Source organism: Poromitra crassiceps (genome assembly GCF_964638095.1).
Source record: "Poromitra crassiceps genome assembly, chromosome: 15".
Lineage (NCBI taxonomy): Eukaryota > Metazoa > Chordata > Actinopteri > Beryciformes > Melamphaidae > Poromitra > Poromitra crassiceps.
Genome location: NC_139634.1, coordinates 22,025,065 through 22,050,260, shown reverse-complemented (window position 1 = coordinate 22,050,260; position 25,196 = coordinate 22,025,065). Strand labels below are relative to the sequence as shown.

The window sequence follows — 25,196 nt, the reverse complement described above, 5'->3', positions numbered from 1 at the left end:
CCGAAAGGACTGGAGGCTGAAAAATTAAGCAGAGATAAAATATTTTCGTGTAACGTGCCACTGGATCATGGCGAAGCATGTGCACCTATGGAAGGGTAAGTCGCCAGATATGTTATTCTGAATACACAAACGACGACTGTTGAGAGTATTCTATATAGAGGAGTGCAAAATCAGAGAAACTTGTGGTTTTGCTGTCCTGTCCGTTAGCATGGGGATAATAAATGCAATAAACTGCTAACGGTAAATACCTTTCGAAGGCACAACATGTAACTTAAAACGTTAGCTAAACGGTATTCTTGTTGACTATTCTTACGCCTCTGGTTTGTTACAAACAAAAGCCCGTGTTTCCATCCCATAATCCCAAAAAGTATCCCGTCCGAGATTGATAACCGACTAGCCCCAGGCAGTATCCATTCCTTTTACACCAAGGGAGGGGCCAAACTCCATTCAGAAAGATACCAATTTATCTTGCCTTGCTCGTCGTCCAAGGCATATAGGCCTACCTACCTAGTATAACCTTAACTTCATAAATGCACTTTAATGAATCATAGGCTACTCTTCAATTAGGCATAATCAGCTATGCCATGTAGCACTTGTTTCATTGAAATGGCACCTTAGACGTGTGTGAAATAATTGCATTGGATATTAATTGTGAATTGAGTAACAACATGGCTGTATAGTGAGTGATGATGATGATACACATGATGCTGGTCTTATTGGCCACACAGCAGCAGAGTTGCGGGCATGCGAATGCGAGCTGCAGGACGGGCGAGGCCGCGCAGCGGCCGAGGGAATCGAGCGTGTTTAGTGCGCAAGATCCCTATTAACTAATAGTTAGTTACCTGCAGAGATGGGAAAAGTACTGACATTCTGTACTTGAGTACAGTTACTTGTGTAAAAAACTACTCTGGTAAAAGTAGAAGTACTGATTCAATTATTTTACTCAAGTAAAAGTAAAAAAGTACAGGCTCTGAAATGTACCCAACGAGTAAAAGTAAAAGTATTTTTACCGTATCTTTCTGAATGACTGAACCTCACATCATAGAATATAATTTGAGGATAAAAGATCCCCTACAAATGTTTTACACATCTTAAAGCTCTACTTTAAATAGTGTGCTATGGTTTTTCCACACAAAAAACCCCCATTAAAATCATATCTAGTCCTCCCTCATTAATATTTCCATGATATATGAATGTGCAAATAGTTAGACAAGTTTAACTGCTGGATACAAGGTGTCCCTTACAAAGTGCAGAATCACAATACTCGAGACTGATATGATACTTTGGTAGCAAAGCCTTCCACTCTGCTGCTGCATCTGCTTGGAATGGGCTCAACAAATCACTTCAGCTGGACCAGTTTGTTGTCCTGGCTGCCTTTGGCAGTATATTGAAGTCATTTTTAACACATGCTTGCAATTGCCAATTGTCCTGACTCCCCTGCCCCGTCTCCTAACCCTGCACTACCTGTATGTTTTGTTTGTCCTGTCTGTTAAGTCGACTTGCTGTGTGACTTTTTTGTGCTAAATGATTTTTTAACACTGTCTATATTCGTTTTTATTTGTATTGATTCTATTTTTGTGTATGCCTCTATGCCCTCTTGGCCAGGTCATTATTGTAAAAGAGAATGTGTTCTCAATAATCTACCTGGTAAAATAAAGGAAATGATGATGCTGATACCCAGAGATGGGCGAAAATACATCATAAAGTATTTTGATACAAATTACAAATACTTGCTCAAAAAATGTATCACAATACAAATACAAAATACTCGCCTGAAAAATGTATTTGAGATACAAATACGTATTTTGTATTTTGAAAATACATAAAAATACATTTTATAAAAACTGATAAAGAGCTGCAACAATTAGTCAATCCATCAATTCATTGCTAAATATTACATTAATTGCCTATTTTGATCATCTGTTCATCATTTTGAGCCATTTCTGTAAAGAAAATGTCCTAATTCTCTGATTCCAGCTTATCAAATGTGAAATTTTCTGGTTTCCTTAGATGGTAAATCATCTCTTAGTCCTCTGTGACAGTATTCTCCTTTGTGTACTAGGGTTGGCACCATGGACAATGGCATCGACCATCGTCGATGGGCCGACCCCCATCGACCTCTGACACTTCTACATCGGACCATCATGATTATCTGTTTGAATCAAAAAATTGGCAGATTTAATAATAAAAAAGGCTAACTCCACTCAACCGCGACACACGGGGGACGCACAGGTGACATTAAACAAGCGGCAAAGCGTACCTTATCCCCAGTTCAGAGAAGTGGTAAGGCGGAGAGGAAGATAAGATAAGCAGAAGTCGGTTGTGTTGTGAAAATGTTAAGAAAGAAGAAACTTCACGTTATTTCCTGCAACCCAATGTGAGTAATGTTACAAGTCTTCAACTGTGAATTCAACTCGCCTGTTTCCAGGAACTCTCTCCATTACATACCGTGTAGGCTGCCTGATACTGTGTTTCTATCCCTCCTTAAGGTAACCCAATGTTAGGTTAAAAACTGAGCCCACACAAATCTAACGTTAGCCACCACTAATTCTGCCCCTTTTCTGCCAGCTAGTTAAATTAAACACACACACGTTGTTGGTCACGATCTGTAACGTTAACGTTTGATTGTTTTGCGCCTTTCAATATTGCTGGTAGTGATAGCCTACTGTTTGAATTGCCTGGCTCTGTGTAGTAGTAGCCTATCCAAGCCCGCTGGTCTCTCATGACATGTAGAGCTCAGCTGTCCTGTTGTAAACGTGAACGTACATTGCAGTGGCGCAGCCAAACGGCACCGCATGGACTTCATAAATCATTAATTAACCCCACCCCCCGTCAACGACGATGCCAACGTCCATCGCGATGGTTATTTAGGTGACTTCGCACAACCCTATTGTGTACCCTCTAACACATTACAGTTCTTTCATTTCAGTTTTAGCTGTTTTTCAGCACAGCTAATTTCTCCCTCACTTCAGCTGTTAATCACTTTCTGTGAGGGCTTTTGACTTACAGGCAGCATTTCTACATGTTAACCTCAAGCTTTGGAACTTTGACCATGTTAGCCCTAAATATCTGACATCATAACAGTATCCCTGGAGATGATGCGCCATGGCTGCAGTTATGGAAATCGCCGGCTCTACGGGCTCCCAAAATCATGACTGACAGAAGGACAGACACCGCCCACCCACCTTGGTGCCATCGTGCAAATGTGCGCCATCGGCTCATACTACATCAGAGTTGCTCGAGTGACATCACTGATGACATCACAACTGCCTGAGTAACATCACAGTTGGGCAATCAGTGGCTCGAGTGACATCACTGATGACATCACAATTGATCGAGTGACATCACTGATGACATCACAATCATGACCCACACTGCCGCCACACACACTGCCACCCACTTTTCCAATTTTAATTAAGAAGATAATTAGTTGTGTCTTGATACATACAATATGATACACTGGTTTGAATATGCAGTAAACCGTTTCATTTGCAGATAGGCCAGTGCATGCAATATCTAATCATCAATTTATATTAGTAATTTATCTCTGGGGGAATTTCCACCAACACAAGGCTTCATACTAGACGAAGAAGTGATGTGAAGTCTGACTCAAGACCCACCCTACTCTGCCTCTGATTTGTCGTTGAGTTTGTTCAAAGCGTACCTTATCCCCAGTTCAGAGAAGTGGTAAGGCGGAGAGGAAGATAAGATAAGCAGAAGTCGGTTGTGTTGTGAAAATGTTAAGAAAGAAGAAACTTCACGTTCTTTCCTGTTTGCAACCCAATGTGAGTAATGTTACAAGTCTTCAACTGTGAATTCAACTCGCCTGTTTCCAGGAACTCTCTCCATTACATACTGTGTAGGCTGCCTGATGCTGTGTTTCTATAGTAGAAGTGACATGTCACATTTCTTTCCTCCACAGTTTAAACCTGTGTCAATGGTAAGAATGTGTCAATTTGAGAATCAAATAACATAAAATTAAAGAAAAAAGTATTTTATGTATTTAAAATACACAAAATACAAGGTCTGAAAGTATCTTGATACAAATTACATCTTATTTTTCTCGGTCCAGCCAAATACAAATTACAAAATACACAAATGTATTTGAAATACGTATTTTAAATACATTTATTTAAAATACTGCCCATCTCTGCTGATACCTAATGGATAAGGAACTGAATGTCCACAGGTTGATCACATTCACAAATTCAAGGTTTATTATTAAGACAGAACTGCCTCTGGTGTTAGAACACCACCATATTCCATATTAGCTGAATGTTGACAGTGCACAAACTGAATGTATGTGTTAGAACAACTCCATAAGGGGCCATGCGGTTATTTAAAAAAGAACGCTTGGAAAAGCCAGATTATTGGCAACTCTGGAAGCAGCGAGATGAAAATCCTCCTCTCCTGGGAGAAGAGGAGCAGGGCGCTTTTCCTGTTAAACTTTCCTCAGCTTTCAGCGCCCAGAGCGCTGCGCTAAAAAAAACACCACCAGCTTTTAAACGCGATGAAATGCTTCTTGAAAGAGATGCGCGCTAAGCGCGTACTTATAGAGAATGAATTGCAAAAAGAGGAGCGCTAATAAGTGCTGTCTGTCTGTACGGCTCCTAATGTCTGCGTGTGTCTCCCCTCAGAGAAAATCCGTGTTTCTCTTCTTTGTCCACGCCCCGGAGGAGTGCCAAGTCATACTATTGGCGGAGCTGGATTTTTTTTTTCTTAGCAGCGCTGGGAAACTCGTCTATTACTTCTGCTCCCTTCTCCCGTTTCTACTCGTTTTTAAATTACATTCTCGTGCATTTAAACAAAAGTAACGAACCTGTTTTGAAAATGTACACAAGTAAAAGTACAGATACTTGTGTTAAAATGTAACGAGTAAAAGTAAAAAGTCGTCAGAAAATTAAATACTCAAGTAAAGTACAGATACTCGAAAAATCTACTTAAGTACAGTAACGAAGTATTCGTACTTCGTTACTTCCCATCTCTGCTATTTGATTATGGGAAAACGGAGGCTCTTTTGAATCAGGTGTTTTTACCATATGATGCTAACCAAACATGAACAACTCATGAGAGCAGACTCAATGGCCGAGAAGCTCCTTAGCTGTAATGTCACTGACTTGTGGAATAAGGTGAAGGCCTTGAACCGAGGCAGTACGCTGCTACCTGGCACGATTGAGGGAGTCTCTGGTGCTGCCGACATAGCTGAGCTGTGGAGGCAGCATTATTCTGCTGTTTTTAACTGTGTAAAGAGTGACCCCTTTCAAGTGGGCAGCATCCATAACAGTTGGTTTTATGGTTAACAAGGTGCTTCAAGCAATAACTCAGCTGGTCGATAACAAAGCCAGCGGCCTAGATAATATCTCGGCAGAGCATCTTAAACATGCGAGCCCCAGGGTGGCTGTCCTGCTCTCCATCTGTTTTACAGGCCTCATGACACATGGGCTGTTGTCGGTCACTTTGGTGCCAGTCATCAAGGACAAGGCAGGTAAGGTGGGGAGTGTGGACAACTACCGACCTATTGCATTGGCCAGTGTACTTTCTAAAGTTTTAGAGAGAATTTTATTAGATCATTTAAGTTCCTTTTTATTCACGTCTGACAATCAGTTTGGATTCAAAGCCAAGCATGGTACTACTGACCTTTGTATTTATGCATTGAAATAGGTTATTGATATGTATAAAGGTAAGAATTCCTCTGTTTTAGTGGGGTTTATTGATGCCTCTAAGGCATTCGACCGAGTCAACCATCAGAAACCATTTTTAAAGCTGAGGGAGAGGGGCGTGCCTGATAGCATTATTAGAATCCTGGCATTCTGGTATGCTAACCAGACCATGCAGGTAAGGTGGGTAAATACGGTCTCTGCTCCTTTTGCTGTCGGGAATGGGGTCCGTCAGGGGGGGCTTCTTCTAGGGGTGGGAATCGCTGAGTAGCTCACGATACGATATCGTCACGATACTTGGCCCTTGATAACGATATTATCACGATACAGCGATACTGCGATAATCGATATATTGGAAGACGATACATCACGATACCTGTGTAACTGAAGAGAAAAAAATACCCCTAAAAGGCAAGAAGCAGGTATTATGTATTTATTAGCAGAATTGACATGAACTCTCTGAGTTCACTCACTCACTCATACCATTTTCGATACCACGGAGGAAAAGTTACACATTAAGTCTTTTTATTATTATTATTAAAACAAGAAAACCTATATAACCTACCTATATAATTTCTAAAAGTAGATATTAATGATCAAACATTTCCATTCATGTAGCCTACAGTATTTATGTTTTTGTTTCAACTACAAACATAAATAAACGTCAACTTGAAACTATGTTTCAACTACCACACACAGCATAATATTTTAGCCTGTTTATTAATTATTATTATTATTTTTTTTAAATAAACATATCGATACTTGGTGCCAGTGTATCGATAACGTATCGCAAGTGGAAATATCGCGATACCGTGAGTATCGATATTTTGTCCCACCCCTAGCTTCTTCCCCCGCCCTGTTCAATCTCTCTATGAATTAACTCTCTGTACAGCTCAGCAGCTGCCGAACGGGATATGTGATTGGTAACACCACTGTTTTGATGTGAAATACAATGCTAAAAAGAGTCACTATGATCTGCAGAACAAGAGGTGATAAGAATCTTTCCTTTCCTTCTTTTTATCTGTCTGGGCAGGTGCTGGCAGTTTGCTGTAGAACTAAATATTTGGGTCATATTATAACTGATCAAATGAGTGATGATGATGACATGTACAGACAGAGGCGTGTACTGTATGCTCAAGCTAACATGCTGAGGAAGAAGTTTTATTTTTGCTCAGATGATGTAAAGATAAACCTGTTTAGAGCCTACTGTACTCCTCTTTATACTGCCCCGCTGTGGGTCAAGTTTAAGCAGGCTAGCATCCAAAAGCTCCAGGTTGCTTATAATGACTGCCTGAGGATCCTTCTTAGGAAGCCAAGGTGTTGCATCGCCAGTGAAATGTTTTGTGGAGCAGGAGTGAGCACCTTTCATGCCCTGCTGTTGTCTGAATATGTCTCAGAATATGCTGATTATGTTGCTGTCTCAACCCAATCTCAGTGACACTAGATACATGTCTTCCATCTGGAAACACACTGGTATAGTGCCTTATTGTAGAATTGTTGAGTTGCTCTTATTGTGTTGTTTACCTGTTTTATATGTATTGTGTGTTTTTTTATTGGACCTTGTGTCTGACAAATAATGTGATGATGATATATATATACTGTATATATATACACACACACACACCTTGTAACACTATGCTCTTTCCTTTTCCTTTTTTTTACCAGTTTTATGTCATGCTAAAGCACTTTGACTTGCCTCTGTGTATACAAATGTGCTATACAAATAAGCATTAATTGCCTCCTGCGTACCTCATTGTAAAGTGTTAGAGATTTTTTTTTTTTACCAATATGGCTTCTACTCTAAATCTATTCCACATGCATTGTCCGTTACCTTGGCTAATCATTAGCTCTCATATTGACTAAAACTAAAGATTAACGGGATTCTGTGTGTGTGTGTGTGTGTGTGTGTGTGTGTGTGTGTGTGTGTGTGTGTGTGTGTGTGTGTGTGTGTGTGTGTGTGTGTGTGTGTGTGTGTGTGTGTGTGTGTGTGTGTGTGTGTGTGTGTGTGTGTGTGTGTGTGTGTGTGTGTGTGTGTGTGTGTGTGTGTCGGTGTGTCGGTGTGTCGGTGTGTCTGTCCAGGACAGGGACCCTGAGAGCCAGAGTGCTTCAGGCTACTACAGAGACACAGGAAGGCTTGCCTCTGCATCGTGTGAATGAGGCCAGTATGAGGCTGCTGCTGCCTAAACGCTGTGGAGGATCACACAGGTGACGTTCAAAACAACACAGAGACTCCTGTTCTTCTCTGCCTTTTGTGCTGCTCGCTGACTGTGTTGTCCTCTGTGAGCCATGGGGGCAATGTGGACACACCAACTCTTTCTTCTTTGCTCAATGACTTAATTAAAGGAGAACACTGGTGTCATTTTAGAGTTATCGCCTTAGCCAATTTATTTCTGCCCATTTATTTAGCCTAGTTTATTTAGCCTTATTTATTATCCTTATTTATTTAGCCTTAGATGGTGTCAAATCTAGCTTGACATTAGTTGCTGTCCCAGCAAACAAAGAACCCCCAAAGGAAAAACATGGAAGTGTCAACACAGACCAAACTTTAAAACAGACACCAGTGTTATCCTTTAGCATGACTGATGCAGACACACACTCTCTTTGTTCCATTATGCTCTATTTCTTCCTTTAAACTACTATCTAAATTATGGTTAAACCAATATATATATTTTTTTTTATCAAACTGTATGATGGTTGCACACAAACAAATTCAAAATTATTTCCACTTTGCAAGATGCTTTTTTTAATCAGGGGAAAGGTGTTTATTGTCTGGAATTCTTCACCTACTAATAATTCATTTATTTTATATAGCGCTTTTCAAGACCCAAAGACGCTTAACAGAGAAACAAAAAACAAGCAACAGAAACAGGCAACAGGCAACAGATACAGGGAACAGGCAACAGATACAGGGAACAGGTACAAATAACAGTGGCGGTTCAGGGCAAGGTTGTATGGAGAAGCAAGGAGAGGAAGATAACAGGAGGGAGGGGCAGGGGGGGATGGGGGGGGCGGAGGGTGATGGTTTGGAGGAGGTGGTCAGGGGTAGGGGAGGTTGTAAGCTTGGGAGAAGAGATAGGTTTTAAGTCGGGTTTTGAAAGTGGGGAGTGAGGGAGAGTCACGGACGGTCTGGGGGAGGGAGTTCCAAAGTCGGGGTGCGGCGCGGGAGAAAGCACGGTCACCAAAGGTTTTGAGTCTGGATGGGGGGATGATGAGGGTGGCAGTAGAAGAGGATCGGAGTGTACGGGAGGGGCGATGGGGATGAGGAGGTCAGTCAGGTAGGGGGGGGCTAGGCTGTGGAGGGCTTTGAAGGTGAGGAGGAGTAATTTGAAGTCGATGCGTTGCTTGACGGGGAGCCAGTGGAGAGAGTGGAGGACAGGGGTGATGTGATCGTGAGACCGGGTGTGAGTGAGCAGGCGGGCAGCTGAGTTTTGGACCATCTGGAGTCTATGGAGGGAACGGGAGGTGATGCCGGTGAGGAGGGAGTTGCAATAGTCGAGGCGGGAGGAGATGAAGGCATGGATGAGGGATTGAGCAGCAGGGGGGGAGAGGCAGTGTCTGACTTTGGCGATATTGCGGAGATGGAAATATGAAGTTTTGACAACGGAGCTGACGTGGGGATCGAAGGAGAGGGTGGGGTCCAGGATGAAACCAAGGTTGCGAGCCAGGGGGGAGGGGGTGATGGTGGAGTCGTCAATGGTGAGGGTAATGGGTCCGGTTTTATTGAGGGTGGATTTGGTGCCAATGAGGAGGAGTTCAGTTTTGTCGCTGTTGAGTTGGAGGAAGTTGTGGGTTAGCCAGGTTTTTATTGCGGATATGCAGTTTTCGATGTGGGTGAGGGGTGGGTTCTGGAGGGATTTGGTGGTGATGTAGAGCTGAGTGTCGTCGGCGTAGCATATCAAGTTGCATCTCCCTGGAAAGGTTTCATTATATTCAAACTGCATTAACATCAGATACCGGCCAGCGTCTTTTTTTTCTTTGATAAATGTTTTATTCATTTAGATTTCCCAACATAAGAAAGAAAGAAAAATACAAAAACCATGAACATCTATAAAACATATACACATATAGATTAATTCAGAACATATTCCTTCTCCCCGCAGGTCCCTCTCACCCACAAGCCTACAAAGATAATCAGTTTGCAGTATTATGTGTTTTTCAGCATGTACAAAACTCAATCATCACAGAACTTACTTTGAACAGATCATATTGACATAGGCAGAATTAACAAGTGAGCAGTCCCTACCACAAAGTGAAGAAGAGATCAATGCAACCTAGCTATCACGGTGGTGTCCATGGTCCCCAAGCATGGCTTGAATAAATGCAGTCCATGTCGTAATATTTTCTACTTTTTTATGGCCAACGTCTTTTTGTAGGTTGAGTGTAGCTGTTTTAGGCAAAGAGTGGTTTTCACTCTCTGTTCAACAACAAAAACGACAGAATTATTTATTTATTACTCTTTTTTATTTTGTTGTTTTAAGGATGATTTTGTTCTGTTGACATCCTATCCCCCACACTTTTCTTTTCTACCTCACTCTGTTTAGGAAAGTTGCTAATTGCTTCTGTGATTATTTGGATAGTTTTGTCGGATCTTTTGCGCTCTTCTCAAATTTTACTCTCATTCAATAATGGAGTGGATGTGGTTAGAGGACAGCTTGGACGACAATAGAGGAACTCTTTAAAAGGAATAAATAATGTGTGAGCTGTCAGAGAGTGAAACCTGATCCCCCATCACATGCTTTCACTAGCCAGGCTGACTGGCTTCCTGCGCCATCAAACAGAGTGAGACTGCTTTCCAGTGCAAGACCAAACAGGGATAGACTGTAAATCTGAATTTTTCTTATTTGTTATCTTAACTTCTTTTCCTTCTTGTCAGTAGAGCTTGCGGAGTTGACTTCATGCCGTGTTGCATGTTTGGGACTGGGCGCCATTAGAGGAGCCCAATGGATCCAGATACCTGAATCAAATAGTAGTTAACGTTACATGCAAATACATACAGGCAATTTTATGGTTAGTGCGGTAACAGCGCGGTGACCGCGGACAGCGTGGAATCAGCTGTCAGTTTGTCAGTTTGCATGAAGAGAATATGAACATGAACTTCTCTAGTAACCAAATAACATAGCAACCATTAGCCAATCAGCCACACTCGCCACACAGACGGATCCCGCATAAAATAAGCGAAAGCTACAACTTCCCTACAAAGTGGTCCTTGGACTACACAAACCCCTCTGCACTGCCAACACCAGTGACCATAAACAGATTGCTTTGTTATGGCTCGTGAAATGTACTGTAACCCTACTAGAGCTGAAGAAATGGAAGCAGAGGAAGGTCATTTAAAGTCTTTATTATGTTGTTGAAAAGTTGCTCCAGAGACAATGAATTAATGAGTTAATTAGTAGATAATGTGGTGGGAATCATTTTTTTTTTAACCTGGAGCCCTCTCCTCACATTAATTATTATCTGACGACTCACCCAGTGTTCTCCACAGCGATTTGGAGAGCGAGAGTTGGTGAAACTCAGCCTGAATGAGGAAATGAGATCCCTGTAAAGAGTAGTAGAAATAGCCCGGGGGTGAATAGCAGTCTGATGTTTCTTTAGGGGTCATATAATGACGATATGGGTAGAACACGGGAAGAAAACTGTCTATTTACATGGAGGAAGAGCACGCTGCCATGTGGCCCCGACGGAGCGCATTCAAGGACTGGCTTGGAGTACTATTTCGATCACAACAACGCCTACGACGGTTCAAATCGCAAAAAAATCGGTAAAAAAACCCAGAAATTCTTCCTTTAAGATCAGATATTTACAGTATAGTTATAAATATATATATATATACATATATATATACACACACATATATGTGTGTGTGTGTGTGTATATATATATATATATATATATATATATTATATATATATATATAATATATTTGCCTGCCGGTCCCGGGGATTGAACCGACGACATTCTGGTCACAAGCTCTCTAACCACTTCCCATGCTTTAGGCCACCGCTGCCCACATGTGTGTCATCTGCTGAGAGAAAATAGATAGTAACTTCTGCTTTTGATAGTGGATACTAGCTTTAGTTAGCTTGCTTTATAGGCCTTTCTTTGTCCTGTAAAACCTTGTGATTTGTGATGATACAGGGGTTTTCTAGAACAAGTTATTGACTGATCATAATTTCTCTATATGCTCTCTCTCTCTCTCTTTTCTTTCTTTGCACGGTCTGACCCTGATTTCCCTGCTTGCCTCATGTACATACCTTGGCATGGGAGATACAACTTTGAACTGCTGTTATTTTAGTGGCAGCATTATGGGGAATTACTATATCTGGGCCTCCTGCCCAAGCCAATTTGATGTGTGGGAAACACTGGCGGTTACACGTTACACCCTAAATGTACAAAATGACTGGAGCACACTGATAGATTTGCAGGTTTTAATTGTGCGCTTGCACAATTGTGCAAGCGCACAATTGTGCAAGCGCAATTGTGCAAGCGCAATTGCAAACGTTAGGGCAAAAAGGTGGCTAACGTTTCGACACTACTGTGTCGACTCTTCATCAGAGTCAGACTGGACAAAGACATGAAGCAAAGCAACTGGTTATAAAGTCAAACTAAACCAGGTGTGAAGTCCTTAATGGATAATAGGTTGAACAGAGTTTCACATCTATAACAGATAACAATGCCACACCCCTAGTACCACTGGAAATTAATGCCAGTGTGTAGCAGCACCTCAACGGTCTCGCCCCAGCCTACATTGAGGAACTCTTAGTCAAATCCGTCAGCTCCAGGTCCCTCAGATCAAATGACCAACTGTGTCTGAATATCATATCATATCATATCATCGCCACATGTTTGTGGGAATCGGTTTTCTTTTACAAATGATGTGGTCGCAAACTTGTAGGGAATGTTCCATCAGCGCCACACGTGCGTCAACGCTGGTGCCGCATCTGAATCAGCAACTGAACAAAAAACAAAAACACGGGCGGAGGATATTTGATTGTGGTCGGGCAGATTTCATTACCATTACCATATTCCATTAAAGCTGCTGATGACTGTTGTAAGCAGGCGATCAAAATGCACGCATTTTTATCAGCAGAATGTGTGCATATTGTACATAGCAGGAATTCTTTATTGATGTGATCAACGGATCATCATCATCATCATCGGATTTCGAAAGAAGAAAGGAGGAGAACCAGGTAATTCGACTTAACAAAGATAACATCAATAAAAATGTCCTGCTAAGTCGAATGACCTTTGTCCTGGGTGGTTCTCCTCCTTCTTTGGTTGATCGAAATCTGATGACAACATCCACTCCTTCAACAATGAGATCTTTGATGGCGGAACAGTCCTATGCTGGACCCACAAGCTCTATTGGAGGTGGGGCATGTGGTGGTGTTGGCAGCTGTATTTCTCCTGGCTCTCTTCTGCTGTCTTCTGGTTGTCCTCTCCATCTCCAGCATACAAACCCCATCCCTACACAGCTGTCGTCGCCATGTGGTACGGTCAGCAGCAGCATCCTCCTGGTCACTTTCTCACAGCGTTCTTCATCTGATTCTTATAGTGTTTTTTCGGCTGTCCAGCTGTAGAGGAGGGTGGAGACAGACCCAGGCTTCACAGCTGTAGAGGAGGGTGGAGACAGACCCAGGCTTCACAGCTCTAGAGGAGGGTGGAGACAGACCCAGGCTTCACAGCTGTAGAGGAGGGTGGAGACAGACCCAGGCTTCACAGCTGTAGAGGAGGGTGGAGACAGACCCAGGCTTCACAGCTCTAGAGGAGGGAGGAGACAGACCCAGGCTTCACAGCTCTAGAGGAGGGAGGAGACAGACCCAGGCTTCACAGCTCCAGAGGAGGGAGGAGACAGACCCAGGCTTCACAGCTCTAGAGGAGGGAGGAGACAGACCCAGGCTTCACAGCTCTAGAGGAGGGAGGAGACAGACCCAGGCTTCACAGCTCTAGAGGAGGGAGGAGACAGACCCAGGCTTCACAGCTCCAGAGGAGGGAGGAGACAGACCCAGGCTTCACAGCTCCAGAGGAGGGTGGAGACAGACCCAGGCTTCACAGCTCTAGAGGAGGGAGGAGACAGACCCAGGCTTCACAGCTCCAGAGGAGGGTGGAGACAGACCCAGGCTTCACAGCTCTAGAGGAGGGAGGAGACAGACCCAGGCTTCACAGCTCTAGAGCAGGGTGGAGACACAGACCGCTTGGTATGTGGCCACCTTTGGAGGGATGTAGGTTCTTGTTGAGTGTCCCTCCCAGCAGGCAGCAAATGCCTGTTTAATGTGGCTCTGGATGTTTAATGTGGCTCTGTGGAGAGAATGCTGCCCACATCATTGAAAGATGGCACTATTGACCGCTGTTCATCGCCAACAGTGAAGGCAGGATCACCCGGAGAAAACCCACACAAACATGGGGAGAACATGCAAACTCCCAGGAACCCGGGACCTTCTTGCTGTGAGGCAACAGTGCTAACCACTGAGTCCACGTACAGTATAAGAGACATGAATTGCCTGCAGAACAGCTTTGCTCACTGGCTAGACCTGTCTTCTTTGCACAGAAGGTTGTTGTGACTTGTTGGAAACATGACTCATGGTAATATTACGTTTGTGAAGCACACACACAAACCACAGATTAGTCACTCGTCACTTTCATACTTTGGGAGGGTGCAGGTGCTGAGCCCTACCCTTCATGAAGCACAGAGAGGAAAGACACTAGCGAGACAGCAAAACACAGTAGGGATCCTAACACTGAGCTGAAAATGAGGAATACGGGTGCATCAATAAACATATTTTGTCTTTCACGGGGGTCACGGGGTTGGTGGTAGACTGAGGTCGTGGATGAGAGGAAGTTCAGACAGTTCTTCCAGGATGGATCAGAGTCCTCATTAATTATGCAGGTTGTCAAAATGTTCCGCTACTGTATTGTGACCCTGCAGAAGTGTTGGTTTTTACACATTTGTATGGCCCGTCTTGCCTTTTGCACTTTCTTACCAGCTGCCTGCAATGCTGTCTGCTGTGCATGGATGTAGGATTGTCTAAACTTGCCCGGTATGCTTTGCCTGGGTCGTTAAACACACTCGCTCACGCACACGCACGCGCGCACCCACACACACACACACACACACACACACACACACACACACACACACACACACACACACACACACACACACACACACACACACACACACACACACACACACACACACACACAGACAGACAGACAGACAGACAGAGACACACACACACACACACACACACACACACACGTGCACACACACACACACACACACACACACACACACACACACACACACACACACACACACACACACACACACACACACACACACACACACACACACACACACACACACACACACACACACACACACACACACACACTCCAGAATGTAACTTGGCTGGTTTCTAACTAGACAGTTGGATGGGCAGATAAGATGGCACAGTACTAGATACTACAATTTACATAGAGAGCAAATGCCAATAGATTGGTCAGGGAGTGCTGCTTCACAAGGTGTCAAAAACAGGTGCTCATTGGATCCAAAGGCAAATCATGAGATTATGACTTGTATTCAGCTTAGTGATAAAAAAGTCATAACCCAAAAACTTCCAAGGCACAGTGTTTTGCAAAAATTGAAAAGCCTGTAATAGTATGGCTTCACGCCTACGCGTTTCAACATTATACTGTAGTCTTCATCAGCGCATAAAAACAAGTGAATCTTATTCACAGAAATACTATGGCTGGTGTCTGCTTCAGCCAATCAGAGTAGTAGTTGAATGATTAACACACAGGTGGAATGAACAAGGTGGGTGTGTACAAAGTCAATGACAAGACAATTACATCTTAAAAATGATCAAATCCTCCTTAAATAAGTAGCATCAAACAACCACAAATTGTCATGTAGAAAAATAATAATGTAGAAACTTAGTTGCATAGAAGAATACATCAAATAAAACAATGTCCTAGTTGGTTCCAAAACATCCCTGGTTACCTGTAATGAGTAAGGAGACAGATTACCAAGAGGGATGAGAATGGGAAGGGGGGGGGGGGACATCATCAGAACAAGATATTTACAGATTTAAACAGAAACTCAACGTAGCAATTTTTAAATATATGGGCAATAGTCCAGTTCTTCATTTAAGCCTGGACTTTTAGTCGCCCTTAACTTGAAAATCCAAAAAGTTTATCTTTGGAGCTTTAAGTGAGTCTGGATTACAACTATGGTGCTGTTTATAGTGTTTTGCCATGGGGTAATCATTTCCAGTGCGAATTGCATAATTATTTATGCTCAGCAATTCTCTCTTTTAGTTTTCTCTTTGTTCTCCCCACATAGAAATAGCCACATGGACATTCAAGGCGATAGACTACATGGGTAGTGTTGCAGTTGATGAAGTCCTTTATACTATAAAGTTTATAGTATAGTATAGTATAAGATATAGATAAATAGGCACAGTACTAGATACTACAATTTCCATATTTGAAGAGGCTAGAGGGAAATGTGTTGAAGAATCCCTGGTGACAGTTGAAGTTGCATGTCAGAGAAATGCAATTTGTTCAATTTAAACTGAACAAATCATAAACATTGGATTGGCATCTCATTTACCCCACACTGCAATCTCATTTACCACCCTGCAATCTCTTATTTACCCCACCCTGCAATCTCATTTACCACCCTGCAATCTCTTATTTACCCCACCCTGCAATCTCATTTACCACCCTGCAATCTCTTATTTACCCCACCCTGCAATCTCATTTACCACCCTGCAATCTCTTATTTACCCCACCCTGCAATCTCTTGAATGTTGTTCAGATACAGGTCAAGTACAGATCAGGTACCTGTACAGGTCAGGTTCAGGTCTCCAAAACGTTACGGTACAACAACAAAAAACACTATGTTCTAACTTGAAACCATCACTGCTGAATTCCCCCATCTTTTTGTGTGTGTGTGTGTGTGTGTGTGTGTGTGTGTGTGTGTGTGTGTGTGTGTGTGTGTGTGTGTGTGTGTGTGTGTGTGTGTGTGTGTGTGTGTGTGTGTGTGTGTGTGTGTGTGTGTGTGTGTGTGTGATTGAATGTGTGAGTGAGTTTCAGATATACCTGACAAATTCACATAGACTCTATGTGAATTTGTCAGGTACTGTATATCTGAAACTCACTCACACACACTGAAACCCTCTATAGGTCATAGAGTTTCAGTGGTTGGAAAGAATACACTTTAAAAACGTTACGGTACAAACAAAACCACTATGTTCTAACTTGAAACCATCACTGCTGAGTGTGTGTGGGTGTGGGTGTGGGTGTGGGTGTGTGTAAGTGATTGAATGTGTGAGTGAGTTTCAGATATACAGTACCTGACAAATTCATATACTAGAGGGTTTCAGTGGTTGGAAAGATTTATTTTGATGTGACTGTATTTCCTGTCAGTTGCAAGCTCTCGTTTGCATCTGTTGAGCTGCTATAGATGTCTGAATGTTGCCTCAATGGGGTTTAATGTTGCATTCAGTGATGTTTTTGTGTTAAAATAAGTGTTAAATGGCTCTATATTCTGACAGCAATCACTGAAATAGAGAGTTTGGTCAGTAACTTGGAACCCCAACCCCCCGCTGTCCTCTATCTCTCTCCTGTAGCCCTGCATGCAGTTTTTTTTATTTCATTATCGAGGTCTGCTTTCCTTTTTGCTGCAAATCCTAACATTATTCCTCATGTAAGCTTTGAAAGTGTCCGAAATTATGCCAATTTCTGGTCTGTCGATGGGGTCCCCTCCCTTTACATTGGTTTGAATAAATATATCAACATGTTTTTTTTTATATGCTCCAAAAAACCAGTATCACTCAAATATGTTCTATTCATTCTCCACATCCTATGAGACAGTGTATTTTGTTTTGGGGACATAATAATGCAGGTTTACTATGATCAGATATTATAATAATGTTGATTTTACTCGAGAGTACAGTGTCCAGACCGGTTTTAGATACTAAAATACCTCTGACAGCCCCTGGATTAGTGTAAAATACCTCTGACAGCCCCTGGATTAGTGTAAAATACATCTGACAGCCCTGGGTTGGACAACATACGCCGATACCAATATATGATAGGCCAATATCAGCCGATAATATGGGTGGCTCTAGTTCTGCGTGTGTGCTGGTAGCAGTGGTGGTGTTGGACCGGGCTCTAGTTCTCTGTGTGTGTCTCCCCCTGCAGGCGTGTGCTGGTAGCGGTGGTGGTGTTGGGCCTGGTGTGTTTGGCGCTGGTCTCCCTGCCCCTGTTTGGGTCAGGGAGGACTGGCCCTGTGGACTGGCCTGTGGACCCTGCACATCAGAAGGTGAGAGCAGAATAGCAAAGGCTGTTCAAAAAGCCTCTGGGTTGCCCACTTGCTGTGTTTGCTGCACAGTGAAAGGTATCAGTGTTGAGAGAGGAGAACAAGGTAGATAGAGCAGAATAAATACAGTCGAATAGAGTCAGTACATGAGACTGCAATGGAGGAAACAGAAACACGAGTTAAATTGAGTGGATCGGAGTATACAGTAGAGTGTGAAAGTCACTCTACGTTCAAATTCTCGAAGCCTTAGGGGCTGTTGACATTGGACATGTGTTTTTGAGAAGCCAGCGCCTTTCTGCAATTAATTCTCTATGGTAAGGATGCGCTAGGAGCGCTCCTCTTTCAAGGTCCGCACCTGGCATTTAAGCGCTCTTGGCGGCTAGTGTTTTTTGGCGGAGCACTCTAAAAGTTGAACATTTGGAGGAAAAGCGCGCTGCTTGTCAATGTCACTCCTCCTACCTAGGATCTTCAACCGGTCATTCTAGTGATTTTTTGTTTTTGCTCCAACTGAAATGTTTTATTGTCACTCACGATTCAGTAGGTGACGGGTTGGCTTGGTTCCAGCCTTAAAACTTGTTATATAAGGATTTTTCGAAATGTCTATGGAGGAAATGAATGGGAAACTCACTTATAGGGAAAGAGATGTCACGTGGACTGTTCAGCTCTGTACAATCTATTTATACATTTATTGGGTATGTGGACTTTGTTTGTTTGTCTGTTTCACCTTCAGGGTGTGTAAAGGGTACCCGTGCAGGTGACCTGACGGAGCCGGATTTTCTAATTAGGCTAATTAGCTAATGATGTGATGTCATCAGTGATGATGTCATCAGTGATGTCAAAAGTGATGTCATAAGGGCGCGCGCACACACACACACACACACACACACAGGCGTGCGTGTGCACACACACACAAGGAGGCATTGTGAAAAGACTGTCAGTGATGTCACACACACACACACAAGGAGGCATTGTGACAAGACTGATCAGTGATGTCATAGGGGCACACACACACTGATGTAATCAGTGATATAATGAGGCACACACACACACACACACACACCCACGGAGGCATTGTCACATCACTGATGCAATAACATTTAGTGAGCAACACACACACCCGCACGCCCCAATAGGGCAGGCGCACGGCCTAGGCATTGAGCATGCGTAGGGAGTGTTGGAGAAAAGAAAAATAAATAAATAAAAATACAATGTAAAAAAGATATAAAGAAATTCAGAAAAACTTAATAAAAACAACTTGGATATCACATCTTTCTCAAGAGATGGGATGTGTTCAACGCTTTTTTTTCAAGATACATTTTACATACAGAATCATAGAATGTCAACATAAAACAAGTTTTTGTTTGGAAGAAACAGAAGAAATCTAGCCTTGTGAATATGTTTTCCAATTGTTGTCACTCAGACTCTACATTCAAAAAGAAGACCGTACCTTCTGTACCTCTAATTTAATAGTCCTACTATTAGCTGACTTGCTTTTCACTGAAGCTCTTGTTTTGCTTCCCCAGCGCGTGCATGCGTACGTGCACAGTGTCCTGGAGGGTCAGTGTCGTCGGGGCGGTGCCAGGCGGAACTTGTCGGACAGACTTCCCACTTCTATTCAAGCTGCCCAGCCTTTCCTATGGAGAGACACGCCCCTCTCTGATGACCACTTCCTGTTTCCACCCCCCTTTGGCTTCAGAGGCCTCAGGCAGAAACTAGAGGACCTGCTGAAGCTGGTGAATATACTGCTGCTACTACTACTAATGTCTCGGATTTCATAATGATGCACTATTTAAAGCCCCCCTCCCAAGTTACAAATGTAGTTCATTTTTTTTTATCAAAGCACATAAATAATAAAGATATAATTTCCTAATCAAATTGTGTGTTTTCATGCAAATAACCATTATAGATGACAATAACGAAGGAAAAGGATACTGACTTTAAGATGGTTTAAATTATTTTTTGTGATGGTGCCGGGGCCACGGTGTCATATATATATATATATATATATATGTATATATATTAGGGATGGGCATTTCTAGCAAAAACACTATTCGAAATTCGCTGGCCAAATTCGAATTTAATTCGAATTTCGAAAATAAATAAATAAATGTAAAAAAAAAAAAAAAAAAAAAAAAAAAATTACATTTTTAATTTTTTTTACATTGACATTTTCGAAAATAAAAAACAGTTTTGACAATCATGAGTGGTTGTGGTTCATTAAATATTTAGTAGGCTCAGGTCTGAGTGCCAAAGGGGTGCCAAAGTCACCCCCTCTCCCTCTTCATGGGATTTCATCCGCCATTCATTTTTCCATAAACCTTGCTTAAAATGCTTATAGCGATTTGACTATACCGGTACTTAGAATCAGGGGAGACAATGCAACATTTCACTCAAAAAAAAAAAAAAAAAAAAAAAAAAAAATTTTTTTCGAATTTCGAATTTCAATAATAAAAGTCGACCTTGATAATAACAACGATTATTCGAAAATTCGAAATTCGATGCCCATCCCTAATATATATGTGTGTGTGTGTGTGTGTGTGTGTGTGTGTGTGTGTGTGTGTGTGTGTGTGTGTGTGTGCGCGCGCGCGTGCGTGCGTCCTAACTGCTGTTCTGAACCTTTTTACCTTGACCTCGCTGGAAAACATCATGAGGTCAAGGAAGAAGATGTGAAGGAGAATTCATAAGGGATTAGGAAAAGACAACTGTAAGCTACACTAAGCTACGGCAGGCTCAAAATGCCACTGAGTGACTGAAACTGAGTTCACTGGTGAAATCCGTTTTGAAATCCGTTGCTCGGTTTTGAGAACATTATGTTTTTCCTCTCTCTCTCTCTCTCTCTCTCTCTCTCTCTCTCTCTACCCCCCTCCCCCCCCCACCCTGCCCTTAAGCTGCCAGACTCTGGCTCCGCCCCCCAGCCGGACAAATGTCGCCGCTGTGTGGTCATGGGAAATGGAGGCATTCTGAGAGGCCTGGAGCTGGGCTCGCTGATCGACCGCTTTGACACTATTATCAGGTCGGAAACACACTTTAGACTTTTGACAACACAGTTCCAGAAGAGGACAGGGTGTGTTTAGGCTGCGACCTTGGGGAAATAGAAAATGAAATCCATTTTGTGCTTTACTGTCCCCTGTATGCCGACCAATTTTATACTTGAAAAAATGTTTGGTGCTCACCCTGAAGCTTTCTGGTTTCCGGGTGAGCTCTAGCCTGGGTAAACCCAGCCTCCACGTGACCTCTATCTATGTGCTATCAGACTGATAGCACATAGATAGAGGTCACGTGGAGGCTGGGTTTACCCAGGCTAGGTGAGCTCAGACTTGAATTATTCTTTAGAAAGGGAGTTTTTGATATTGCTCAATTTATTTGTAAAGCATGGGAGAGAAGAAAAAAAGTGTTGTTTGTATAGTGCATGTATTGATGATGCACCTTATATGTTTAAAATGTACTTCTTTTTGTGAAACATATTGGTTTACTTGTACTGTCATGTATCATAAGTCCATATGGACTGGGCACCAATTCATGGAAATAAAAAATAATCAATCATTCAATCAAAAGATTTAACAGGAAAATAACTTCTTGCAATATGACTGGACACTATGATAGAATATTATCTGAATCTACTTTTTCTTTGACATTTCTGTGCCCATGTGTCAGAGTTTTGAACTCGCATTTACTTGCATGGAAAATCCTCTCCCTCTCTCCCCCATCTCCTTCTACCTCTCTCTCTCCCCACCTCTCCCTTTCTCTCCCCCTCTCTCTCTCTGTCCCTCTCTCTGTCTCCCCCACCCCCGCCCTCTCTCCCTCCAGGTTGAACAGCGGTCCTCTGGGAGAGTTCAGTGTGGACGTGGGGAACAGGACCAGCATCCGGATGAGTTACCCAGAGGGCACGCCGCTCCACTGGGCCGACATGGACGCAGACGCCACGTTTGTCGCTGTGGTTTATAAAGCCGCCGACATCAGTTGGGTCTCTGCTATGATCAGCAAACACGCTGTGGTGAGTGGAGGTGTGTGTGTGTGTGTGTGTGTGTGTGTGTTTAAGTTTCGTTTTTTACACCTAGCTTGTTTGGTTCAGTTGAATCGAGCTGTGGTTCTTTTTCCCCCTTGGTGCGGGACTTGACTATCAGGTGTGAAAATGCACGTCCTGCCAACAATCAATCAATCAATCAATCAATCAATCAATCAATCAATCAATCAATCAATCACTCTTTATTAGCAGACACAAGGTCCAATAAAAACACACAGTAAAAGACAACACAACAACATCAAACAATTAAACAATTAACATCAGCACATCAAAAAGACTACAATAAGAGCCTGTACCAATGAGCCCAAGTGCTGGACTGATACTTAATTGCACTAAAACTGGGCTGAGTCAGAAGCATGATTATGATATTCTGAGAAACATTCAGACGACAAATAAACGTATAGGTCAGGTTTCTCAGTAGGGCATGAAAGGTATTGACCCCTACACCACAAAACATTTCACTGGCACTACAACACCTTGGCCTCCCAAGCAGTATTCTCATACAGTCATTGTAGGCCACCTGCAGTTTCTGAATGATAGCCTGCTTAAACTTGACCCACAAGGGGGCAGTATATAGCGGTGTACAATAGGCTTTGAACAGGGTTATCTTCAGAGCAGAAATAAAACTTCTTTCTCAGCATATTTGCTTGTGCATATAACATACGTCGCTGTCTATACATGTCATCGTCATCACTCATATGATCATTAATGATGTGGCCCAGATATTTAGTACTGCTACACACATCCAGCACACGTCCTGACAGATAAAAGGATGGGAAGGAGAGATCCCTATCAGTAAGGTTTACAGTCTTAATTAGCTACTTACCAATGATGATGTTGATTGGTACTGTAGAGTTCTTTCTCAGCACAATCCATGCTGTTCCTCACACAGTAGTAGCTCTAGAAAGGTGGGCAAAAACTGACACAAGGTCAGTGGGGTCACGCTCCTGTCTGTACAAGCTGACTGAGGCTCACTGAAATGTCATCCACAGTGCACACACACACACACACACACACACACACACACACACACACACACACACACACACACACACACACACACACACACAGTACATTTTAGTGAGCCTCAGTCAGCTTGTACATAACAGGAGCGTGACCCCACTGACCTTCCATTTGTTTTTGCCCACCTTTCCAGAGCTACTATGAGGAGCAGCATGGATTGTGCTGAGAAAGAACTCTACCAATCAACATTATCAATGTAAACAAGTCTTGGACTTTATTGTGTTTTAATTCCTCGACAATTTTAATACTGGTGTATGGGTTTTATCTTTTCATTGTGTCTTTTTTAACATCTGTCATGAATAAATTCCGTCATTCATTCATTCATTCAAGTAGCAAATAGTGCTAGACTTAAAAAGAAATGTGAACTATCCCTTTAAACAGCTTCATGCAACATGCTTCTGCTGCAGTCTGAATGGAGACTAGTCATAGGGTGCGGGAGAAGAAGACGGTAAAGGAAGTGTGATTGTACATATTGTATGAACAGCAGTATTTTGTGTTGCAGCCGCTGTGGGACCGGCTGTTCTTCTGGCAGAAGGTTCCAGATGGAATCCCACTCGAGCCCCAGAGGTTCAGACTTCTAAACCTGCAAGTCATCAAAGAGACCGCAATGGACCTGCTGAAGTACCCCCCGCCCAAACCACGACTATGGGGCTGGGACCAGGTAATAGACACCTCCCAAACCAGACAATAAATAATAGGCCGTTATAAACCGAGGTAATACCGTACTTAAAAATCGTAACCCCCCAAAACAGTGATTAAACAGTGAGCATTGAGCACATATCATCAATCATCTAATCCACCAAGCAACTCAAAACAAGAGTGAATACCAACAGAAGAATATTGCAGGGGATTTTGGCACTTTTTTTGGGGTGCTACCCACACGGTTAGCTGTGTTGCTCATTCCATGAATGCACGATCCTTACAAGTTGTACCTCGTTGTAAAGGTGACTAAAGGCCCAATTATACTCCATTTTCATCCGTAAATAAGGGCGTCCGTTTCAAACGGTGTAATCGTCACTGCCCACATACTTCCATGCGTCTTTCACGTTGGTATCATGTTAAGTAATACATCCACCAGTGGGCAGTAGAGAGTCAAATGCATGAGTGTGTGTGTGATTTTCCTCCGTTTCATGCGTATCCGTAAGCTTTCAGATGACGGACAGAAAACGGACGAAATGAACGCAGAGTACGGACAGAAGGCTCTGTCCGTCTCCGTCTCCGTCTTTAACGTTGAGTATAATTGGGCCATAATCAGGCTTTCCAACGATATACAATACAATACCAATTGGTATTATTAAAGGGGAGAAATAATCGACCGAAATGTTTCGGAACTTTTGTTGAGTTACTATAGGAGATACTATATGTGGCCCTCCAAACAGTATTGGTTAATCAAGCAAGTTCACTTTGTGTCATTTTCCATCCAAATTAATACCGTTTTCCTCACCAGAACGTGCCTACCCTGGGCGTCTCCGCGCTGACCTTAGCCAGCCTGCTGTGCGACGAGGTCAGCCTGGCCGGCTTCGGGTACAACCTGTCCCAGCGGGGGGCGCCACTGCACTACTACGACCAGCGACCCATGGCCGCCATGCTGCAGCAGAAGATGCACAACGTGGACCGAGAGAGCCAGCTGCTGCGAGGCCTGGTCAGACAGGGGGCCGTCACCGACCTGACGGGGGGGATCCACTGTGCCTTCTGCCCCAGCTGAGAGTGAGCTGCCAGAAAGAAAAAGACACACAGAGAAGATAGGAGAAGTTCAGAAGGCATTTGCTGCAAAAGTACTTTTAAGAAATGTGTTTGCTGCAAGGCACTTGCAGACTTGAGAACAACAAACACTAATATATATGGAGAAGAACTGAAGGAAGGAAAAATGAAAAATAAGTGAATGGAGAGAATGACAGAACTTGCCACAATGAAAGAGAACGTCAAGTGAAATGTTAAATGCGTTTTGAAGCAGTATATTATTTATTTGGTTTGTATTGTGTAACACTGGAGTTACAAAGGAGTCTGAATGTTAAAAAGCAAGTGGATTGTTCTGCCTTAATATGCCTATTTCACAGCCCACCCAAATCAGCCATTTTGTGTCTAAAAGGCAGGAAATAAAACATGTGCAAGCAAGACATTGATTAGAGTCCCGGGACTGGACCACCTAAATGGGTCCAGTCCC

At 42.8% G+C, this 25,196-nt stretch overlaps 1 protein-coding gene across 2 annotated transcripts; it reads left to right on the top strand.

Annotated features, from left to right (window-relative positions):
• The first annotated feature begins 5 nt into the window (after window positions 1–5).
• On the top strand, window positions 6–25,139 carry LOC310790656 (lactosylceramide alpha-2,3-sialyltransferase-like). Of its 2 annotated transcripts, none has more exons than XM_083652369.1 (8): window positions 6–95; window positions 7,737–7,862; window positions 17,868–17,988; window positions 19,509–19,718; window positions 20,874–20,998; window positions 21,802–21,979; window positions 23,535–23,693; window positions 24,480–25,139. In XM_083652369.1, exons 1-8 carry the CDS (start codon window positions 88–90, stop codon window positions 24,735–24,737), a joined length of 1,185 nt encoding a protein of 394 aa, XP_083508495.1. In that variant the 5' UTR covers window positions 6–87; the 3' UTR covers window positions 24,738–25,139. The 2 variants fall into 2 exon arrangements, with proteins under 2 accessions (XP_083508495.1, XP_083508494.1); XM_083652368.1 differs by having other exon boundaries at window positions 21,793–21,979.
• The last annotated feature ends 57 nt before the right edge of the window (window positions 25,140–25,196 follow it).